Below are 24348 nucleotides of genomic sequence, written 5' to 3' on the forward strand. Positions count from 1 at the left end.
AAAAACTGAAAATTCTAACACTGATAATGGTTGAAAATAAGGAAAATTAATATTTTAAACCATAGCATACTACCATTAGAAATGTTTGGGTAAATAAAAGAAAATAATAATAATTCCAAAGATTTATCTATTTAAAAATGGCCTTTGCCAATCAGAAAGTTATCAGAAAAAAAAAAAAAAGAATCTGATAATGTTGAAAATGGCTGTGTGGCTGCATTTTTTTTAAATTATAATTATATGTATATTTCTATTTCAGACCATCCCTTGTTTTAAGAAATAAAGGCAGAAATGTGATGTTTTTATAAAACGATTTGTTTTTGTCAAAACCTTTTATCACTTGAAGTGTAAAGTCGTTTAAATGGTAATTTTATGGTTTAGGGACGCTAATACTAACACTCAGTCTCATTTAGAAATGTGTTAGTTAGTAATGACGTCCATGTGCGCCTCTCGCGCTGTCCAGCAGATGTCGCTGCCGCTTAATTTACACTATTCTACTACGACGAAGGCTCAGTTGCCTGACAACCTTCAGAAGTCGCGTAACCTCATTAATATTCAAGAAGCAGAGTGATCATTCGCTAGCTGATATCCGCCCACACACTAGCGTCAGCTCTGCAGCGAATCAGGAGGGCTTAACTAGGCGAACCTCGCTTGCGTAATTAATATTCATGAGCTCCGCCGTCACCGTAGTAGGGTTCGTAAGGTCGCTCCAGGGAGGAGTGAGAGCTACGTGATGTGTCTCTGCGTGCTTCCTGTCTGCGAGAGATCCCCATCTACCCCCGGAGTCCACTGCTGCGTCTGTCCCCGGCGTCGGACGGTCAAAACCCCACAGGTTTCCTCATCATGTCTGTGAACCTGAGCAAAAACGGTCCAGCTCTGACCGCGGCCTACAAGGAGGTGGTGGATGAGAAGTCGCAGACTAACTGGTGAGTAGTGACTCAAGCCTAGTGTCTCTGTTACACTCACTCACATCCTTAGGTTTAGCATGTTAGCTGCTCCTTTGGCATTTTAAACGCCCTGCTTGTGTTTATCACCACATAAGCCCTCATTTGAATCTAATTTATGATGTTAGTGAGCTCACAGCACTTTATCCGCGTGCCCTCATCCATTCACAGCTCATCCACAAAAAAACACTGACTCCTCCAGAAATGATTTCCTCCCAGTAATACACTGTTGCTCACTTGCCAGCGATGAAAGTTTATATTAAATGAATGATGCACATGCTTTGACCTCTGTTGCTTTGCATGCTTTCACGTCTGAGATCAGTTCATAAGCATCCTAACTTCTGGAGGAGATGGGGACTGAGAAGTGCACTCATGTTGAACCACTCCTACCTCCTTATTTTCCTGTAGTTTTTGTCCGTATATGGCTGCTGGGTTGACAGACAGACCCTGCCTACTGTCTGAGACTCAATTTACATGCAACCCTATTGTGTTGCAGTCAAAAATAATTGCTCTTTGTAGTATGAATGTTACCTCACATGTATGAGGGTTAATGCCAGCTGTATAGGGAACAGACAGAGTCTTGTACAAGTGGTTTCTCGTCACACGGAAATGATATTAATATTTGACAGGATGACACCAGACCAAAGTCCTGTAGCTTTGCACCTTGACGTGTAAGTGAGCTCCGGTTTCAAGAAGTGGAAATGAGTTTGGATCATGAGCGCTTCAGAAATGAAGAGTGATTATACATGACCTACATTAATTACACTCATCACCCTACCCAGAGATTTGATATCATTTGAGAAAAGGCACACAAACACAGACACAAAAGTGAGAGTAAAGTCTTTTATAGTTCAACATTTTAGTAATTTTGACAAAATAATAAGCCATGATAAGAAGAAATGTTTCCTGGTGTTAGAGCGATGGCATACTGGAGGAATGATGCTGAAAATCCAGTTTTGCATCACAGGAATAAATATTTAAATTATTTATTTTTATTTATTATTTTCTTAAACATGGACCACATTATATTGTGTTGATGTGCCAGTAAAAAGAAGTGTTGCTTCGTTTCAAAAATTATATATATATATATATATATATTATACATTATTATTTTTAAGATAATTTAGTAAGTACTGTGTATATATATTTTACTGTCATTAAATTGTATTAATTTATCTAATACATTTTAACCCATATAATTCCATAAATAAACAGGACTTTTTACTAAAAAAAAAAAAAATTAAATTAAAGAAAAATGATGTAAAACGATTTAGAAATCTTTGTTTCGATTGTTCCTTTGGTACATTTTAAAAGCATGCTGGATAATCATCAAATCTAACTCTTTTGTGCTTATAATATACTGAATTATCTAATACAAAATTAGAAGCATTTTCATTGTTCACTAGTTGTTGGATTATTAAAAAAGGCACTACTTGAGAATGGTTTGTGCACAGATGGAGGAGTTTATGGAGGGCAAAAGGTCTTTATTGCATCTGCATGTTTGCTGTTATAGAGGGTGTTTTGATAGATGAAATGTCACAAAATGAACATTTTTGATGAGTCATCTTAAATCTCCAGAAGGAACAGGCTCGATCCAACATCTCCTATTAAAGAAGCCGCTTTGTCTGAACAATTGTGACTTTCATCATTGCCATATCAAAGCACTACAGAGCTGAATGTCACAGATGATCTGACCTGTGAGCTCTTCTAGAAATAAGGCTGCTGCAGTTCTCATTCCTCTTTACAGCACTTCCTATTTCTGACTAATGTTGACTTGGGCTCTGTGTTTCAGAGAGGAAGCTGACACGGCTTCCTCGCTTTATTTAGAGAGAATCAGAACTGAGTTCACACACCGAGTGCCACCTCAGTATCTACTTCATATTAGGTTTTTTTTTTTTCACTTTTCAGTTTGCATCCTGCTGATGTCAGTCAACAACTGTGTATTTTAGTGTTATAGATATTCTATTTTATTGATATTTTTAATTTTTTATCTTCATATTTTCCTTTCTTTTATCATTTTTATTAGTTTGTTTTTAGTATGTCTGTATAGTTTTTAAATATAGTTTAATTTATTTTATTTAATTATTTTATTTGTAGATGTTTCAGAGCAAATTAAAGGATATATTTTTTAAAAATTGTACCTTATTTTATTTTGAGTAACATTTTTTCAGATTAGATTTTTAGTTGGTAACCCTGGTCAACATTTGGCCCTTTTTTTTCCTTTTCTTCTTTTCACTGAAAATGCTGGTTTACTTGAAAATGCATCAGATTCTTGGAGTAAAATTGCTTGTGAATGGCATTTCATGTTGACTTTAATTTGAGCCGGTTTGCCCTCAATCATCAGTGACCTGGCTGTGTAACGCTTCTGTAATGCTCTCGATGTCTCTGCAGGGCTCTCTTCACCTATGAGGGGAACACCAATGACATCCGGCTGGCAGAGAAAGGAGGTGGGCTTTCCTGATCATGTGGAGATTCATTTAGTCAATTACAGTTCTTTATGTTAGTATCATGTGGTGTGTAAGAAAGTGTTTTAAGCAAACCGTGTCACAGTATGTCCATATTCAGCCTGCGGCGATTGTTTTGCAGTACAGCGTGTTCTTTGTAGTAATCACATGAGCGGTCCACTGAACCGGCAGACTGTCGAGGACAGGCCAAGATTCAGTCAGAAGTTCTTCCTACATGTGTGAAGGAAACTGAGAATAAACGTTGATTTTAGCTTTGGGGAAAGAATGTTATGTGCTAAAGTCACTGTGTTTATACTGCAACAGTGAAATTATAAAACACTCCAATGACTAATAAAAAATCATCTTTATTAATCATAGTATCTTTATTTATAGATTTATACACTTATAATATACTATTAAGTAATAAATTGAGATTCCCAAACTTTTCATGAAAACCCTTTGACAGTAAATAGTTTTTTGAGGTACAGTGAGTATTTTCTGTTAATATTTAAAGAACCCGGGCCTAATTAAAAGGCACTGGTTTTAACTGGTTTCAGTATATAATGCATGCAAAATCTGCTTATGATGTCTGTTTGGACCCAGTGGAATATAAGCTTTTAATGTATATATAATGTGTGTGTGTGTGTGTGTGTGTATAGTCATGCCCAAAAATATGGACACCCTTGATAAATATGATCAAAGAAAGATTTATAAAAATTAATCTGCATTGTTAATCCTTTTTATCTTTTATTAAAAAAATTCATGTCCAGGACCTCCAGCAGAAATATAGGCCCACAACATCAAAAACACAGCAGTATATTTCATTTTACACAAGTGGCACTCTTTTATTCTTGTGTTCACCAAACCCATCTTGAGTGTTTGCTCCTAAAAATATCTTCATCTGATCAAAGAAGCCAGTCCCATTTGAAGTTCCAGTCATGTCTGATAAATTCATATGCTTTAGTTTAGTTTTTTTTTCCTTGAAACCCTCCTAAACAACATGTGGTGATGTAGGTGCTGTTTGACAATTAGTTTTTTAAGGTTTTCTGAGCCCGAGACTCAACTATTTTCTGCAGTTCTCCAGCTGTGACCCTTGGAGAGTCTTTAGCTACTCAAACTCTCATCCTCACCGCACATTAGGACGATATAGACACACGTCCTCTTCCAGGCAGATTCATAACATTTTCTGTTGATTGGAAATAATTAATTATTGCCCTGTGTTGGAAATCTGAATTTTCACTGCTCTAGCTCTTTTCTTATAGCCACTTCACTAATTTGTGAACCTCAGTTATCTTTTGCTGCAATCTTTTTAATGGATGATTAAGGGCATTTGGGCTTTGTTTTCCCCTCTCTTTATATTTCTGTGAAACAGGAAGCAATGGCTGAATAATTTCATGTTTATAATCATGCTGGAGTGCTAAAAATTGTGAATATGAATAGGAATATACTTTTTACGCATAAGAATTTCTAGGGGTGTCCTTAATTGTGGCCAATGTGTATTAGAGAAAAACATTTATTTCATAATGATACCCCCCCCCCTCATTTTAAATTCTTATTATCCAATGAAAGGATACATTTTTGTGAATTTTTTAAATAAAATATAAAAAGGATTAACAATGCAGATTAATTTTCACAGCCTTCTTTGATCATATTTACCAAGGGTGTCCATATTTTTGGGCATGACTGTGTGTATATATCTGTATATTTATATGTATGTGACCCTCGAGCACAAAACCAGTCTTAAGCTGGTGGGGTATATTTTTAGCAATGGCCAAAAAAACATTGTATGTGTCAAAATTATACATTTTTCTTTTATTCCAAAAGAAAAATTAGGACATTAAGTAAAGAACATGTTCCATGGAGATATTTTGTAAATTTCCTACAATAAATATATCAAAACTTAATTTTTGTTTAGTATTATGCATTGCTAAGAATACAATTATATTTTTTGCACTCTCAGATTTCAGATTTCCAAATAGTTGTATCTCGACCAAATATTGTCAGATCCTAACAAACCATACATCAATGGAAAGCTTTTATTCAGCTTTCAGATGATGTATAAATAATTCAGAATAATTATAAATAAATGTAAATAATTGACACCTAAAACTGGTTTTGTGGTCCAGGGTCATATATATTATATGTGTGTGTGTGTGTGTGTGTGTATTCATTAGAACCATATTGTTTTGGATCATCTACAAAAATGTCAAAAATTTGAATGGTACTATTCTATTATTACAGTGTTATTAATTAATTTACCTAACAAAATTCATCTGAAATTCTTTCAAAAAAACAAACAATGCAAGAAAATATTTATCTTGACGTAATATATTATTATATATAGGAACATACAATCCAAGAATTAGCAGTATCAGCTATACATCTATTTGGACTTAACAGTCCAACAACATAATTATTATGAATGTTTTCAGAAAATATGTACAGGTCCTTCTAAAAAAATTAGCATATTGTGATAAAAGTTCATTATTTTCCATAATGTAATGATAAAAATTAAACTTTCATATATTTTAGATTCATTGCACACCAACTGAAATATTTCGGGTCTTTTATTGTTTTAATACTGATGACTTTGGCATACAGCTCATGAAAACCCCAAATTCCTATCTAAAAAAATTAGCATATCATGAAAAGGTTCTCTTATCGAGCTGTTAACCTAATCATCTGAATCAACTAATTAACTCTAAACACCTGCAAAAGATTCCTGAGGCTTTTAAAAACTCCCAGCCTGGTTCGTTACTCAAAACCGCAATCATGGGTAAGACTGCCGACCTGACTGCTGTCCAGAAGGCCATCATTGACACCCTCAAGTGAGAGGGTAAGACACAGAAAGAAATTTCTGAATGAATAGGCTGTTCCCAGAGTGCTGTATCAAGGCACCTCAGTGGGAAGTCTGTGGGAAAGAAAAAGTGTGGCAAAAAACGCTGCACAACGAGAAGAGGTGACCGGACCCTGAGGAAGATTGTGGAGAAGGACCGATTCCAGACCTTGGGGGAGTCTGGAGTAGAAACATCCAGAGCCACCGTGCACAGGCATGTGCAGGAAATGGGCTACAGAGAAGCAGCACTGGACTCTTGCTCAGTGGTCCAAAGTACTTTTTTCGGATGAAAGCAAATTTTGAGTGCCAGAGTCTTGAGGAAGACTGGGGAGAAGGAAATGCCAAAATGCCTGAAGTCCAGTGTCAAGTACCCACAGTCAGTGATGGTCTGGGGTGCCATGTCAGCTGCTGGTGTTGGTCCACTGTGTTTTATCAAGGGCAGGGTCGATGCAGCTAGTTATCAGGAGATTATGGAGCACTTCATGCTTCCATCTGCTGAAAAGCTTTATAGAGAGGAAGATTTCGTTTTTCAGCACGACCTGGCACCTGCTCACAGTGCAAAAACCACTGGTAAATGGTTTACTGACCATGGTATTACTGTGCTAAATTGGCCTGCCAACTCTCCTGACCTGAACCGCATAGAGAATCTGTGGGATATTGTGAAGAGAAAGTTGAGAGACGCAAGACCCAACACTCTGGATGAGCTTAAGGCCGCTATCAAATCATCCTGGGCCTCCATAACACCTCAGCAATGCCACAGGCTGATTGCCTCCATGCCACGCCGCATTGAAGCAGTCATTTCTGCAAAAGGATTCCTGACCAAGTATTGAGTGCATAACTGAACATAATTATTTGAAGGCTGACTTTTTTTTGGATTAAAAACACTTTTCTTTTATTGTTCGGATGAAATATGCTAATTTTTTGAGATAGGAATTTTGGGTTTTCATGAGCTGTATGCCAAAATCATCAGTATTAAAACAATAAAAGACCTGAAATATTTCAGTTGGTGTGCAATGAATCTAAAATATATGAAAGTTTAATTTTTATCATTAAATTATGGAAAAATGGAGTGGTTCATCAGTAGGTGTGCATATTCATGTATATCAACAAATTTCTAAAGTGTGTGAGAGATATGGGACAGAGGCTAAATGTATCTTTTACAAGTATTTTGAGACAAATCTAACTTCTAGATCAATAAAAATCTGGCTTGCCCAGATTTTTTTTTTTTTTACATAGTTCTTTAAATTATCCGAAAGATTTAGCATTAAAACTTGAGTTCATCAGCGATTGCAGTTTTCTGTGAGTGTGTATTATGTGTGTGTGTGTGTGTGTCTTTTCAGACGGTGGTCTGGAGGAGTTGGTGGAGGAGCTGAACAGTGGGAAGGTGATGTACGCTTTCTGCCGTGTTGAAGACCCCAACTCTGGCCTTCCCAAATACGTCCTCATCAACTGGGTGGGTTCTGTAACTCATCACATTGATTTTGTTTCTTGACTGTATAGAACTACAAAGGTACCCTTAGGATTTACTGACCCTGTTGCCCTAGTAAAAAGTGCTTCTGTCAAATGGATTTATGAATCAGATTAGCTCCTATTCATCAAATCAGGACTAAACAGCATGATGAGATATTTTATTTACTCACACCATTATCTTTTTTTACTGTTATGTATATAACAGTTTATCACTATATTGTGATAAATTATATTACCATAATGTTAAATATAATAATATTTTGGTCATTAGCCACCCTTAACATGCATGTTTTCAGCCATGTTTTGTTAAAGTTGACAGGAATTGTCATTTCTTTTTTCAGACCGGTGAAGGTGTAAAAGATGCCAGAAAAGGCCAGTGTGCAAACCATGTGAGCTCCATGGCCAACTTCCTTAAGGTAAATGGACTATTTTGTTAAGTGTGTGAGTATTGTGAGCAGGGTGTTCGGTTGTGTGACTTGAGTTAACTATCTGTGAACTCTGACTATGACTCACAGCGCGGCCAGACGCTCGCAACAAGATATGACGTCATGGGCTGTGTCCAGACACATTTGGGTTGGCTTTGTCGGTAGTTATATCTGTCCACAAGCTCCCACTGTGTCTAAAAAATAATAATGGCTGTCCAAATTTACAGCAGAAATAAACCTTCCCATTAACCAACTTAAATAGATTTCTAGGAGCTTTTTACCTTTTGTAATGGCATTTTAAACTTGGATTACACGTATACATCTTTCATGTTAAATTCTTAAAGTGAATCAATCTGAATAATACACTATAGGGCTGTTATAATTAAATAAATACAGTGTCAACAAAATCCATCTTTGCACTAGAGACAGACTGCGATTACATTTTCCTTAGTAATGTTATGAGATTTATTTTTTAAATCAAATTGTTAATTTAGAAATATAAAATATGGAAAAAAACGTGGATAATTTAAAAAAAAAAATGAAACAAACAGCCGATTATTCAGAAATTAGGTGATTAACTATTCACAAATGAGTCATTGAATAACTCCCCTTACCTATTCATTTAAAACGTCCTCTGCTGTGGCTTCGGTTGGAACTTTTGGCAAAATACAGATAACACTGACAGTATTTATTCTAAAATATAAATTAATATTCGCACTTAATATTAACTTTCTATTTATTAGGAGCTGGGTGATGCATACATTATACATATCATGATAATCTCGGAAAAAAATTACAGAATATCATTGATATTGAATATTGTTTTTTAAGTTATATTTTATGGGCTTTTATTCTTTATTGGATAGGAGAGTAGAGAAATGACAGGAAAGTATTTGGCGGAGAGAGAGGAGTGGGATCAGCAAAGGCCCTCGAGATGGGAACCAAACTCGAGTCAAGCACAGTTAGGTTATACATCTGTGCACTAACCTCAAGGCTGTCGGCCCTGACCAATATCAAATATTGTTGAAAATTAAGATCAATGTGCCAAAGACCACACCAGTCGCTGGTTTCACACCATCCACCTTTATGTCTCTCGAGTAGAACAAAGCATAACTCTTCATTAGCAAAATGTCGACAACAAGCGACATGGGTGTGGAGGAATAATTACTCCCCAAAAAGTCTGAACACATAGCGTCTCTTAACCCTGTGGTGGTCACTTTGTTTTGAATCTTTATGTTTGTTTGATCTTTATGGCATTAAGAATGGGAACACAAAAAAATTGAGGCCATGATTCGAGCAGGCTAAGTGGCTGTAAAAAAAAAAATCACACTTGTGGTCTTCAGTCAAAAATGACCAACCATAAGAAATGAATTGTAAATCAACAAAAACACAAAATTCAGAGATTCTTTTGTGTGCACAATCTACAAATCTGCCACAATGCAGAAAAAAAAGTATACAAAGATGGGATGAAACTCTAAAACATCAAGAGTGTAAAACAGACACATCCACTCACACACACATACACAATTAAACACACTCAAATTAATTGGTATGGCTTTAACCATATGGCCAAAGCAAGTCAAAAAACTGAAATAAGAGGTTGAAATCAGAGCAAACGCAGAAGCTCTGATAAAACATTCCTGTTCATTTTTGTTAAATTTTTTTTGTTACTAAATTCTTTCTCTGTGTTCAGGTTTGACTGTAGTAGTAATAATTCAAAAACTGACACTTCAAATCAATATTTAAAAAAAAAAAAAAGTTACCTTTACAAAACGTTGTCTTTGAGAATGTCTAAACGTATATCCAAACCCACAACTTAATAAAAATAAGTATTTGTTTAAAAAAAATTAGAGAATTTCTTGACCTTTTTTTTTTTATATAGAGCTGTATAGGATCTAGTGGCTAAATCATAGAATTGTAGATGTTTTTCTTAAGCCCTATTCGGACGGGACTAGTTTTCTAAACTATGTTCGAGTTTAGATTCTTACCACCTGACGTCTGCGACTTTCATGTACCAATTCAGACGGGACTAACATCTCCGTGTTTATTACAGAGGTGGGAGGGTCTGTTTTGTGAGCAAAAACCTTTTTCTAGAGCAAAAACAAAAAAGTTATATCGAGATATCAAGTCTTAGGTATATCAGCCAAACCTGCTGTTTATTGAGTTTATTTTATTTGCCCTTTTTAGTTATATATATATATATATATATATATATATATATATATATATATATATATATATACATACACACATACATGCATACACACATACATGCATACATACATACATACATACATACATACATACGTATACATGTGTATGTATGCATGTATGACATTTTTGGTGCATTTGGAGAAGACCCCTAAACAACCACTAGAGAGAGGTCTGTTGTTTTCACAAAAAGATCCAATTCCGACAGTTTGCTAAATATAATAAACTGTATAAATATTATTATTATTATAAGGTCAAAAAAAGTTGAACACGTATAATGCATTTAGAAATTAAATAAGTTGAATTTCCTTATTCCTTAGATAAAAATCAACCCCTTGGGCATAAAAGTGCTTGAAGTTGTTAATTGAGAGATGATGAGAGTCAAGAGATGTTTGAGTCAAGATTCCTGTTTATTTGAGCCAATCACTTGCTTGCATCAGACACATTGGTGTAAACAGGGAACTGGGTGGAGACGTCTTCTACTCATTAGAAGATGTTTGCTTGATTTGTCCTCCCTAGCTAGCTGTTTTCAGTAAAAGCTTACACAAAGCAAAAGGTTGCTAATAAATAAATTGACAGGAGTGTGTGCGTGGGCATGTTTCACTTGAAATCTGTGAATCTTGGCGCTTCCGCCTGATGGTTTCGTTCGCATGTTTAAATTGAATGTGAATATGTGTGGGACTAAAAACCTGACAGCACTGTTTCTGCAGGGAGCTCACGTGACGATAAACGCACGGGCGGAGGAAGACGTGGAGCCTGAAGCCATCATGCAGAAAGTGGCCAAAGCCTCAGGAGCCAACTACAGCTTTCACAAAGAGTCCAATCGCTTCAGAGACAGCGGGCCGCAGGGGCCTGTGGTCAGTTCACACACACATACCTTGTCCATAATGCAACAGAGTAGTATCCAGTGCAGTTTTTTACTTCTAGTACTTGAACATAAATACATTACCGTTCAAACGTTTGGGGTTCTTAATATCGTTTTGTTTTGATTTTTGTAGTACATTGGTAACCCTTTACAATAAGGTTCATTAGTTAACATGAACTATGAATGAACAATATTTCTGCAGCATTTAGTAATCTTAGTTAATGTTAATTTCAGCATTTACTAATGCATTATTAAAATCACAAGTTGTGCTGGTTAACATTAGTTAATGCACTGTAAACTATCATGAACAAATAATGAACGACCATTGGTCGTTGGACTGATGGTTATGACTTACAGCTTAGGAAAATAAATAATTCAGTATCTCAATTTTTTTTTATATTTTCTCAAAGATTAATCAAAAAAAGATTTACAAAACAGCAATGTTCAAGATCTCCAAAGCAGGTTTAATTATGCATTCAATACTTGGTCGGGGCTCCTTTTGTATAATTTACTGCTTCAATGCGGCGTTGCATGGAGGCGATCAGCCTGTGGCACTGCTGAGGCGTTATTGAAGCCCAGGTTGCTTTGATAGCAGCCTTCAGCTTCTCTGTATTGTTTGTCAGATTTTACTTATCCTCTTCTTCACAATACCCCATAGATTCTCTGAGAGGTTTCAGGTCAGGTGAATTGGCTGGTGAATAAAGCTTGTCAGCAGAGGGAAGCATAAAGTGCTCCAAAATTTCCTGGTAGATGGCTGCATTGACCATTGAACTTAATAAAACACAATGGAGCAACACCAGCAGATGTCACGGCACCCCGAATCATCTCTGACTTCAGACTTTGGATTCTGTGCCTTTCCTGGCTCCAGACCCTTGATTACCAAATGAAATGTTAAATGTACTTTCATCTGAAAAGATGACTGTGGACCACTGAGCAACAGTCCAGTTCTTTATCTCCTTACGCCAGGTGAAATGCTTCTGACATTGTTTTCTGGTTCAGGAGTGGCTTGGTTCTAGGAATGCGAAAGCTGTAGCCCTTTTCCTGAAGACGTCTGAGTGTGGTGACGCTTGACTCCGGCTTCAGTCCACTTCTTGTGAAGCTCTCCCAAGTTCTTGAATTGGCTTTTCCTGACAATCTTCCCAAGGCTGTGGTCATCCCTGTTGCTTGTGCACCTTTTCCTACCACACTTTTTCCTTCCAGTCAATTTTCTATGAATATATTTTGATACAGCACTCAGTGAACAGCCAACCTTTCAACAATGACCTTCTGTAGCTTAACCTCTTTGTGGACGGTGTTGATGATTGTCTTCTTGACAACCATCAAATCAGTAGTCTTTCCCATAATTGTGGTTGCATGTTATAAACTAGCCCAAGAGGTACCCAGTATTTATACTTGAATCAAGCTCAAAATGGATTAGTTTTAATTTAGTTTTATGGTGCAAAATACTTCCCACGAATCACTATCACTAACATTATTGTGAGTTCATGAGATGTGTATGGTACCATGCATGCATGTTTTCTGCATCTAGTTTGGCTTTTAAATTAGTTCTGAAAAAAAAGAAACCTGGTAAAAACTGGTTAACTCTGGTATGTTTAGTTTGTTGTCAGCAGCAGACGGCATCAGACAGGGCTTATGATGGCACAGTGATGCCAGGGTCAGTGCCAATGTGCTGCTTGTTTATCTCAAACGCTCTTACAGAGTGCTGCGTCAGGCGTTTCACAGGGAATGAGCCAGAATGCTCAGAATGTGGAAACTGTTATGGTGGTTTGGAATAATTTCTCTGCTGAGCTCCCAAAGTACCCACAAACTGCAATTGAGTCATTTATCTATAGTACATTGTGAATGCGTAAATTTAACAACAATCAATTTTGATATATTTTCATATATTGGTATGCTTGTGGTTAGTCGTTTTTAAGTCTTGATTTGGGTATAATCAGGCCCACGTGGAATCTGCACCCGCAGAACTCCAGAGTAAGCTATGGGAGATCCCCCACCCCCTTGCATGGGTGTTTATTAAATATTCTGGCTAATTTACTTATCCTTTTAGCTATAGGAGTATCATAATATGCGCTCCTTCTGCCTTTTTTTTTTTTTGTTCATGTTCTGGGGGGTTTTTTTTTCCAAAAGATTTTCTGCTAAAATCAGCACAGAAAATGCAAAGCCTAAATATCTCATCTGGGCTTAGTCATAATTTAACACTCATTGTTTTTCCATATAGGGATCCGTTTACCAGAAGACTAACGCCATGTCTGAAATCAAGAGAACCAACAAAGACACTTTCTGGGCCCAGGCAGAGGTAATACAGCACACGTGCATCAAAGTATCTACTTGCAAAATGTTGTGTAGTTTCCTAATACAAAATAAGCATTTTGATGCAGTTATCAAACCTTTTGGCTCATGATCTACAACAGTGTTTAGCTTTCTGGTTAATGTATTTCGATTCAAAGTATAAAGGATAATTATATTTGATATATTAATATTAAAAAAAAATTAGATTTATAATAATAATAATAATAATAATGATAACAATAAGTTTAATAAATAAGCTTTCCATTGATGTATGTTTGTTAGGATCGGACAATATTCGGCTGAGATACAACTATTTGAAAATCTGGAATCTGAGGATGCAAAAAAAATCTAAATACTGAGAAAATTGCCTTTGAAATTATCCAGATGAATTATTAGCAATGCATATTATGAATCAAAAATTAAGTTTTTATATATTTACAGTAGGAAATAAACAAAATATCTTCATGGAACATGATCTTTATTTAATATCCTAATGATTTTGGGAATTAAAGAAAAATCTATAATGTTGACCCATACAATGTTTTTTTTTTTTTTGCTATTGCTACAAACATACCCCAGAAACATAAGACTGGTTTTGTGGTCCAGGGTCAATTATATTTACTCGCAAGTTCTATCCGTTAAAATATGTTAAAGCTTGGTATATCTAAAAATTAGGGCTGGTAAGCGATTAAAACTTCATCTAATTGTTACATGATAATGGCGATTAATTAATCGCACATCAAATTTGGTTGAGAAAATACTCCATAAAGATCGCTTAAAATCTGTGTTGTGCAAAGAATCAAAAAGACATTACAAAAAGTAGCTTCAGTAAGAAATATTTTGCTGGATAAAATGTATTACATATACTCTTTTGGCCCATGAGGGTGAGTAAATGAAGACAAAACTGTTTAACTATACTTGAAATTATTTCTTTAATGAAATGATACTTTAAATAATAAACTAGAACTGCTAGTAGGTGGTGGTAAATGTCTTAACGATTAAGTTATCAAGTCATTTATTGATTAATTTGATTCGTTCAAATGGCTGATTCATTCAGGAGTGAAGTAAATGGTTCTCTATGAATGGTCCATTGAATCATTAGGTTTGTTCGTCTTGAAGCGGATCATCGCTTCAAGACGATTGGTTCACACTCTGGTTCAGTATTTGCTGAAATCTGGTCCTACAGCATCTATTTAAGTTCCTCTGAATCCCTCCACCTCCCCAGCACCACCTGTCTAGATCTGCTACTGGATTTATATATGCATATCCATGCAGCAGCAGCAGCAGCAGTATATCTTACATGCTTACTATAGCATGTCTGAGTATTTATTAGCAATGTCTGTCAAGTCCATATTTGCTTTGCAGTAGCAGCGTTTACAGATCTGATGCAACAAGACCAAATACATTAACATTGTCATATACATTACTATGTCTAAACTATTGAGTTGTCATGATTGATTAAATCGGTCTTCATTTTTCTTAATGCTTTTGTCTCTTTTGCAGAAAGATGAGGAGAAGCGTCTTCAGGAGGAGAAGAGAAGGGCAGCAGAAGAGAGACAGCGGCTAGAGAAAGAGAGGAAGGACCGAGAGGTTAAGGAAGCAGAGTTACGGGAAAAGCAAGCAAAAGAGAGGGCGTCACAGATAGATGAACAAAGGTCAGTAACATTTGAACAAATAAACACCTTGTGCATTTGAGTGTCCTTAAAGGGATAGTCCACCCAAAAGTGAGAATTCTGTTGCTCCAAACCTGTATTGACTTTCTTTGTTTGTGTGAAGACTTTTTTTTTAGAAACAGTTTTGGTTCCTTCTGGTAAACAAAAAATGGACTTTCATTCCATTGACAAAAACTGAATTGCTTTGACCTGAAACTGTTTGGTTACCATCATTTTTTTTTTAAAATATCTTCTTTTGTGTTCAGCAGTATGACATGAGTAAATGACCACATTTTCGTTTTTGGGTGGATTATCAACGAGATCACCAACGGTCAAACTGTCATTTTTAAAATTAGATTCAAGCTATGTTGCAATTTGATGTTCAGTCATCTGCCATCTCGATGGCGCCTGCTGAGTGTTAATTTTAAACCTCATGTGTTTGTGTTATAGGAAGTATCAGCAGAAGCAGGAGGCAGAAAATCGAGGCCAGCAGAAACAGCAATGGGTTAGCGAGGCCCACACACACACACACACACACACCTGTGCGGTTATTTAAATCCACATATCACCACTCTGGACATGTTCTGACATAGTTCCTGTAGAGAAGCCACAATATGTTTTAAGCCTTCATACTAGCACAAAAACACAGATTTTTCTTTGTTGCAAATGTGCATATAAACTATCAAGAAAATTACTGGTCAAATAAAAAAATATTTAGGGAGGAGTTTAGAATTATGAACCCTTTGAAAACACTTTTAAACTTTAAAATAAAATCTCATCCATTTTGCGGTTTATTGGGCTACAAATCACCCATTTAGAGCGGAAGAGACCATTTGATCAGTTGTAAAACATTTTTGTTTTTGGGATGTTAATGGCAGATAATCATAATTCTGAGAACAAAGGAAAATATATGGGTTTCTTACTCGCCGTGACTTGTATTGTCAGATTACTCCATGTTTCTTTATCACTCAAATATATCTACACTGACATAAACATAACAACAAACCTGTATTGGTTGCCAAAATACTGCCCAACGCTAATATGTGTACAGTGGCAACAAATACTTCCCTTTTTCTAGCATAATGTGGTTGTCTATACCCGCTGTACACTTCTATCTGCACGTAGATAATCTTTAAACCACATTTCCAATATAAACTCTTTACAGCCCAGCGAGATGCCGTTACACAAATAAGTGAGATGAAGACAAACTGTGGTTTTGTATTCAGGCCATATGCACAGGGCCCTCTGCCACACATATAAAGTTCACACTGGTCTCAAGGGCCCGATCTGCAAGGGCCACAACTGATTAAATCCAAGATCATGGTTGTGATTACCAATCTCCCTTGATATCATTCTCTGTGGCTTAGCATCTCAACAGGTTTTGATGCACAGCCCTCATTCATGAGAGAAACCTTGTGAACCGTGTATACAGTAGTCAACATCTGAAGTGGATCAAAAAAGTTCATCCTAAGACAAGAACGCATTTTGGTTTTAGGCAACTTTGATGAAAGGTTTTGATCCACTTTTAAATGTTGACCACTGTATAAGCAGCTGCCTTGTATACACTTTGTACTGTAACACACACAAAAAAAAGAGCATCCATCCATTTTTGAATTGAATGTTTTAAGTATATTTATATATCCAGCATTTACGTTCAGTCGTTTTGCAGACATTTCCATCTCGGGTGGATTTTTTCTCTGAGCTTGAACTTTTGCTCTAGAATTTGGCCAAAAGAAGACCGCATAAACAAATATGACACTTTCATATGCAGCTAACTAGGTTTTGTCATAGAACGAAGTGTGTGAGAATCAAAGTGTGCTGCTGATGTCCATCAGGAGGAGGAGGAGAGGAAGCAGACAGCACAGAAACCCTTTAGACGCGGAGAGTCGGTGGAAAAAGCCAACGTGAGTTTGAGGAAGCATCAAATGTCTCTTTTGGCCTTGGACAACAGGACTCTTTCAACTTTCTTATAACCTTCTAACTGTTTTCTTTATACAGTGTGGCTGTGTCCTCTACTGCTGACTCCTTCTTTCTCTTCCCCTTCTCTCAAATTGCCTTAGTTGGCAAGCTGCTGTGGCTCAAATGAATGTCTGTTTTATCATTATGCCTCAATGCTTTGAACAGACTTGTGCTTTTTTTTTTGCTCTCGCTCTCTCTGACTTGAACCCAGTTTATAAATGCAATGGTTTCAGTCACGAATGCTGATTTACAACACAGTGTTCATAGTATACACTGCCTTGTTGTATGCACTTTTGAGTCTGTAGTAGTAGTAGTACTTGGCAAGATGTCACATATAGATCCAGCAACCGTTGAACATGTTGTGGACAGTATCAGCCTAAAAAATCATGCTTGATGCAATATTAACATTCATTACATCAGCCAGGCTCTTTTGTCAGTATTTTAAACATGCATACAGTAAAGTGGAGATTCAGTCTTTTTGTTTTGCTATCTCTCTCTCAGTATAGCCACTTACTTTGTATCTCTAGCTCTTATATAGTGGAAAGACTCCTTGTACTGGCTTCAGGGTTATCAGTCGTGACACTTGATGAAGCGATTGCTACTGTGTGTGTATATTTGTAACAGGAAGCCGCGGCTCTCGTCTCCCAGCGCTCCGTTAATCCCAGAGAAATGTTCAGACAGAGAGAGATGGGCATCAACCCTGCTAACACAGACAATACTCAGTCCAGTCCAAAACCAGGTACCGGTTATCATACATGCTCGGTGTCCCACATAGACACACACAGAAAAAAAACAGTATATCTCGTTTTTAAATGTAAATGTAAATACTAAAAAATATATAGAGAGAGAGATTTTTTTCTTTTATGTTTACTTTTATAATAGTCACACTGTTTATTATTATTTACTGTATTAATTTTGTAGTAGTTATATTATTTATTTTTATATATATATATATATATATATATATATATATATATATATATATATATATATATATATATATAGATGGATAGATAGATATATAGATGGATAGATAGATAGATAGATAGAAATATATATTTGTGTGTGTGTCTATGATATAGAGTATATATTTGTGAAATGTATGTGGATGTACATCAGTGTTTACTTGTATAGTAATAATATTAATGTATCGGGGTTGGTAGGATTTTTCTTTGATGTTTTTACATGTTATGCCCAGCAAAGCTGCATTTATTTGATCAGAACTAAAGTAAAAACATTTAAAAATATTATTGCAATCATATATATATTTAATAATTAATCATGTTTTATAATTTTTAATTTAATTTTTACATTTAATGTAAATGTACACACTAGCAGTATTATACTGATGTCCTGATGAGATCTCTGATCTCTACAAGCACAATTGACACTATTGGGAGTGTTTTATTTAAATGCCACATTATTTGCATGCTATATTTTAGCTTCCCTTTTTTGCGATGTGGTCACGTGTCATGTAGTGAACGTTCAGACACATTTAAAGAATGGCCTTGTCTGTGAATTAGAAGGTGTTTCTCTGTGCACGCAGGAACTAACTCCTGATTGTTCAGTGTTTTGTGGTATTTCCCATTCTCCCATTGTTCTCCGGGCATTTCAACCCTGTCCGTCCGTCTGAAATTCGACACTGTCATGAAACAGCCTGCAGTTCTTCTGTCTAAAACGATGTTTGTGGTCTGTTCTGCTGTGTATAACTCCGTCAGCCATCTGTCAGCTTGGGTTTCTCTCTTTGTCGTTCTCTGTCCTCTGTGTCTCAGGGCGGTTGAACAGCCCTTTTCTATCCAAGCAGTCATGTGACCCAGAGCCATTTCGCTCTCCCGTGCGTCAGGCCTCACCTTTACGAGCCAGAGGTACACAAACACGCACCTTATCATTCCTTCCTTATCGCTGCGCACTTGGAAAGGTCGGGTGTGTGGTCCATCTCCATGCTCACACACACTTTCAGTCTCTACTTCTTTGTGTGGTGTTTTCATGCATCTCAACTAACATCTAACCGCTCACACGTTCCTCGTGCTTGCTGTCAAATTCTGCCGTACACCTCCAAATAAAAGGGATTTCCAGGATGCTGTTTGCTGTGTGTGTGTGTGTGAGTGAACACTGTGTTTGCTTTGTGCACTTAAAGGAGCAGTTCACCTAAAAATAAAAATTACATCTGTGGAACGCGAAAGAATTTTTGAAAACTATCCAGGCCACTCGTTTCAATTTAATGCAGGGCTGAGGAATTCAAGCTTCAAAAACAGCATAAAAGGATCATAGGAATAGTTCATCCTTATGCACTAAAATAAAAGAGGAACAGATTGTCAGTATTGAGCTTAGAAACAATTTATTAATGTATTTATTGGAATGAAAATAAGTGAGTAAATAGATTTTTTGGTGAACTGTGTTTCTAATGAATTAATCATCTCAAAATAATGCGTTATGATGGTACACTATTGTTCAAAATTTTGGGATTAGGTGAAGATTTTTCTCTCAAGTCTCTTATGCTGATCAAGCCTGCATTGATCAAAAATACAGTACAAATAGTTATCCTAAAAGTGCATTACAATTTAAAATAAATGTTTTCTGTGCAAATTTAACCTAGCTGTTTTCTATTGTAATATATTTTGGTGTTATGTAAATCTGAATTTTCAGTCTTCAGTGTCACATGTTCCTACAGAAATCATTCTAATATGCTGATTTGATGCTTAAGAAATATGAGCATTATTATAATAGTTTATCATTGCTTTGATAAATAGAAAGGTTAAAAGAACAGCATTAATCTGAAAACAAAATCAGAACTATTTTAGTCTTTACTGTCACTTTTGATCAGTTTAATGCATCTCTGATCAGTAAAAGTGTTGATTTCTTTCAGGAAAACAAACTGACACAAAACTTGTAAACAATAACTTATGCCTCAGAGCATTTCTGTATACTATCAAATTTATACTGCAGCACTGTATATCTAGAAAACTATAGTCCACTTGGCTTTAAATGAAGCTCAGATTTTGATACCATTTTTAATTGTTACTTTTAAATCATTTGAAGCAATGATGGTTGATTTACATGCTACTGATAATCTGGTCTTTTTCTTTTCATCAATCAAGTTCCAAATCAAAAGCAAAATAATGAAATGACATGAAGATCTTTTGTAAATATTTGCGAAGCCTTTGCTTTTCTAATTTGATTATTTGCTAGTTCTGGGTGGAATTTCCATCAGAAATGACTGTATTGTGATCTATACAGTTGCTATGATATAAAATCACTCATAGCGTGATATAATTTGATCATGCAGCTCTCAAACTCTGACTGCGTTTGGTCAGAATACAGATCTTGTTACCATGCATGTGTGTGTCGGTGTGTTTCCACGCATGTGTGTGTGTGTGTGTTTTGAGTAGAGCCCAGTTTTGAAGAGCAACCCAGATGTCATTATGTGGAACCAGAGCCAGAACCTGAGCCAGAGTATGAAGGTGGGCTCCACACACACACACACAAACACACACACACACACACACACACACACACACACACACACGGTCATATCATCATCATCATCATCATCAGTCAGTCAACTGATTGTCCGCACCACCTTGTGGGGAATGTGTGCTATTACAGAACCCATAGCAAATGATTTTTCTTTCATTTTACAGATGTACAAGCGGTCACTGATAATTATGAAATGCCTGTAGAACAAAAGCAGCCTCAATATGAAGCAGTAGTGGAACAAGACGCCATCTATGAGGATCCAACACAGGTACGACACTAGTTCTGAATAATGACCATCTCTGGAGAGCTTTCGATCGGACAGTATTCAGTGTCCTGCAGTTTGAGTCATTGTTATTGTTCGTCTGCTTTTATAGAAGTGAACGATTGCACATTTTAAAGGTGTACATTTGTAGGAACTCATTTAGTCAGTCTTTCAGCATACGCCAGAGGAGCACAAACTAATATATATGAACCAAAAGTTATTAAAGGCATCCATTTATTTAGTATGTCATGCTGTCTTTCGGAGGGATGTGGGGCATGTTGATTTGAATGTGCAGATTCTTGAATGTTTTGTGTCTATTTGTCAGGTGGAGGAGGAGAACACGTATGATACGGCAGGAGACCGCGGTGTCTGCGCCAGGGCTCTGTATGACTACCAGGCTGGTGTGTATTGAGCATACATGATAAATAATGCATTCTGAATATGCATAGAGATGCACATTCCTTTCGCACACATTTCTGCATTACCATCTGCATTCTGCTATTACTAAAATCATCATAGCATGAATTCTCAGTCATGCTTTTAAGAAAATCAGTATAAGTGACATGCAGCCAAGGTATCCCACACACACACACACACACAGTTTTTGCTGCTACATCAGTAATGGGTATTGAAGGAGGAAGAGCGTGCTGTTCATTCACTCCCCCACCTACATTTCCTGTCGGTATTGTGAATCAAACTCATGAACTTCAGGTTACAAGTTTGACTTTCTACCATTAGACTTCAACTGCCCCCAGAATTAATATCTCAGAAGGACAAGTTCTTGGTGTGTTGAGTTTATTGCAAGACTGCAGGCTTTTCTTACCTAATCATTGCAAATCTGGTCTGTTCAGCATATGCATTATATTCATTAGATTTTTTTATTGTAAATATAAATAGATTTCTAGTCAGAAATGGAAATGAATGGCCTCTTGAGTTGTATTTAAAAATTGGGACTTTGAGATCATTTTGAAATGAAATTAAACCCACACATTTAGATTCCCACCCTCAACTCATCCCAGGTGTATATGACTTTCTTCTTTCAGAAATGTCCTGGTTCTTCCAAGATTTATAATGGCTGTTGAGAACTGGATCGCCACTTTCTTGTGAACACGGAAGCTAGCGATTACGGTTTATAAAGTTTTAAATACAGATATTTTCTTACACAAATGCAACAGTTTGCTTCTGAAGCCTTTATTAACCCGTGGAGCACTTTTTATGATGGACACCTGTTCACTGCCATTATAAAGCCTGAAAGAGCCAAGACATTTTTAATATAGCTCTGATTGTATTCGTTTGAAATCAGAAAGTCGTATACACCTGGGATGACTTGAGGACGAGTTATCGTGGGGTCATTTTCATTTCACCCTTTAAAGTGATAGTTCACACACAAACGTAATTTCAGTCATTAATTACTCACCCTCATGTCGGTCCAAACCTGTAAGACCTTCGTTCATCTTCAGGACACAAATTAAGATAGTTTTGATGAAATCCGGGAGCTTTCTGACCCTCACAAGGGCACTACTGTGATCAAGGTCCAGAAACGTAGCAAGGACATCGTTAAAATAATCCATGTGACATCAGTGGTTCAACTCTAATTATACGAAGAATACTTTTAAGTTTTAAAGATCGGGACACACCAAGCTGACTTTAAAGAAATGTTCAAATGTTTATTAAAATCTTTGTTAAAATAAACCTACCATAAAAATAACAGACAGTTTATTAAACCGTTTCATTTCAGTTTATTTGGGTAAATTTACAAAATCAGCAGGGGATCAAATAAATATTGTCCCCACTGCATTAAAAATTACATAGCACAATGAATGTTTTAGTCATCAATGAATGTGAATTTATTCATTTATACATCTTTTGGCAAAAATGAACTAATGAATGAGTTGACCTCCATGATTCCTATACTTTCTGACAACAAAGCACTTGAATGTTACAGACTAGGTGTTTCAAAGATGGCCGCCGAGTGACATGACTCTGGTACGGTGTGCCAAGCACAAATGTGATCATCAGCATAATATGCACCTACTGTAAACGCACAACCTGATTTTAATTTTTTTATTCTGTTAAGCTTTTGTGTCAAAACAGAAGTAGACTTTGGCCTTTTAGATGACTTTTTATGTCATTTTACTCATCTGATCTGTGATCTGATCTGCTTTGTGCGTGTCTTCTCAGCTGATGACACCGAGATCTCGTTTGACCCAGATGACATCATCACTGGCATCGAGATGATCGATGAAGGCTGGTGGCGAGGATACGCACCCGATGGCCGCTTCGGCATGTTCCCGGCAAACTACGTGGAGCTCATCTAACGCAGCTCAACACCCCCCCCACCCACGAGAATCAGACTGAATTAATTGTCCCACATAGATTTCAATCTCTACTATATATTTGATTGAAAAGACTAGAATTAAATTCACGGACCAAAACGGTGACGATCATGTATTTCAACCCTGAATTTTCATACTGTACTGATACTTTTGTGTTGTTCATTTTAGTTCATTTCAAGCTATAATTTCTGTGACATTCCCGTGACATGCAAATATCCCTTTGAGACTTTTCTTAGTGTTTCTGAAGACATTCCTTTTGAACGTTTCATTGGTGCAGATGTTTGTGGTAGCCGGTCCTGTTTTGCCTCGGTTTCTGCCTTCTTTTCTCCACAAGTTTGCTGAGGTCAGCCTGAAATCAATCGATCGATCAATCGAGACGAGTTTATTTGCTGTGTTCTATATGGCACGTGTTTCAAATCCAGAAAGCAGCTTCAGTGGTTGAATATTATTACGTTTCTTGATATTAGGCGTGCAGTGAGAACCGCTGAGGCCACAGCTTTTCCCGTCTGCTCAGAACTGTGGAGAACATTAATACTGTGATTTTTAAGGCTTCAGGGAGCCATCATTCTCTCATTATCTTGCCTTTGGGTCACAGGCCGGGATCTGGATGCCACTTAGATGCCGAGGCTCAAAGAGAAAGATCACGTCAGGTTTATTTCGACCCAGTCATCCACTTTACTGTCAGTGCTGTGCCAATATGAGAGCGAGGGGAGAAGTGTTTTTGAGGAAATGTTTGAGGTTTCATTTTTAACAGCGCGGTGTGGAAAAACATCAAACATCTCCGAGTCATTCAGCAGAGCCGTAGTTCCTCTCTAGAGCTCATTGTGAATATCTAACATGTCTGGACACCGTCGTAACTTCAGTTAAAAGAATAAATAAATGAGAGTTTTAAGACTGAACGAAAGTTGTTTCTTGGTGTTATTTCATATTCTTGCAATGCATTTGTTCCCACACGACTTTCTTTTTATTTGTTTCTACGATGGAACACAAAAGGAGTTTTCTTTCATGAAAGCGCTAATTAAAATGCATTCATGTGATCTCTTTTTCCATGCAAGTTCAGTGAAGCTTAATAAAAGCAGAAATAACGAGTGAACTATCACCATCGAATATAATAGTCATCTAGTCATCACAGATGCTCATGTTCTTGAAAACTGACAATGAAGGTCATTTACTTTTCTGTG

General features: G+C 36.6%; 1 protein-coding gene across 5 annotated transcripts; it reads left to right on the forward strand.

Annotated features, from left to right (window-relative positions):
• Positions 1-687: 687 nt before the first annotated feature.
• Positions 688-24071, forward strand: dbnlb (drebrin-like b). Of its 5 annotated transcripts, XM_052563595.1 has the most exons (15): positions 690-923; positions 3333-3388; positions 7562-7674; positions 8033-8107; positions 11038-11184; positions 13411-13488; positions 14985-15136; positions 15584-15638; positions 16969-17037; positions 17717-17831; positions 18865-18957; positions 20482-20553; positions 20734-20837; positions 21157-21232; positions 23013-24071. In XM_052563595.1, the coding sequence occupies exons 1-15, from the start codon at positions 841-843 to the stop codon at positions 23147-23149; spliced, it is 1425 nt and encodes a 474-aa protein (XP_052419555.1). In that variant the 5' UTR covers positions 690-840; the 3' UTR covers positions 23150-24071. The 5 variants fall into 5 exon arrangements, with proteins under 5 accessions (XP_052419556.1, XP_052419557.1, XP_052419559.1 ...); XM_052563596.1 differs by lacking the exon at positions 16969-17037 and having other exon boundaries at positions 688-923; XM_052563597.1 differs by lacking the exon at positions 20482-20553 and having other exon boundaries at positions 689-923.
• Positions 24072-24348: the final 277 nt, after the last annotated feature.

Source organism: Carassius gibelio, chromosome B8, assembly GCF_023724105.1.
Source record: "Carassius gibelio isolate Cgi1373 ecotype wild population from Czech Republic chromosome B8, carGib1.2-hapl.c, whole genome shotgun sequence".
Lineage (NCBI taxonomy): Eukaryota > Metazoa > Chordata > Actinopteri > Cypriniformes > Cyprinidae > Carassius > Carassius gibelio.

What these genes read in the sequence shown, in the direction of transcription:
- dbnlb (XM_052563595.1), top strand. Translation starts at nt 841, where the DNA reads ATGTCTGTGAACCTGAGCAAAAACGGTCCAGCTCTGACCGCGGCCTAC. An exon ending in TCACAGATAGATGAACAAAG is followed by an intron (nt 15,137 to 15,583) that starts GTCAGTAACATT and finishes TTTGTGTTATAG; the next exon opens with GAAGTATCAGCAGAAGCAGG. An exon ending in TCTATGAGGATCCAACACAG is followed by an intron (nt 20,838 to 21,156) that starts GTACGACACTAG and finishes TCTATTTGTCAG; the next exon opens with GTGGAGGAGGAGAACACGTA.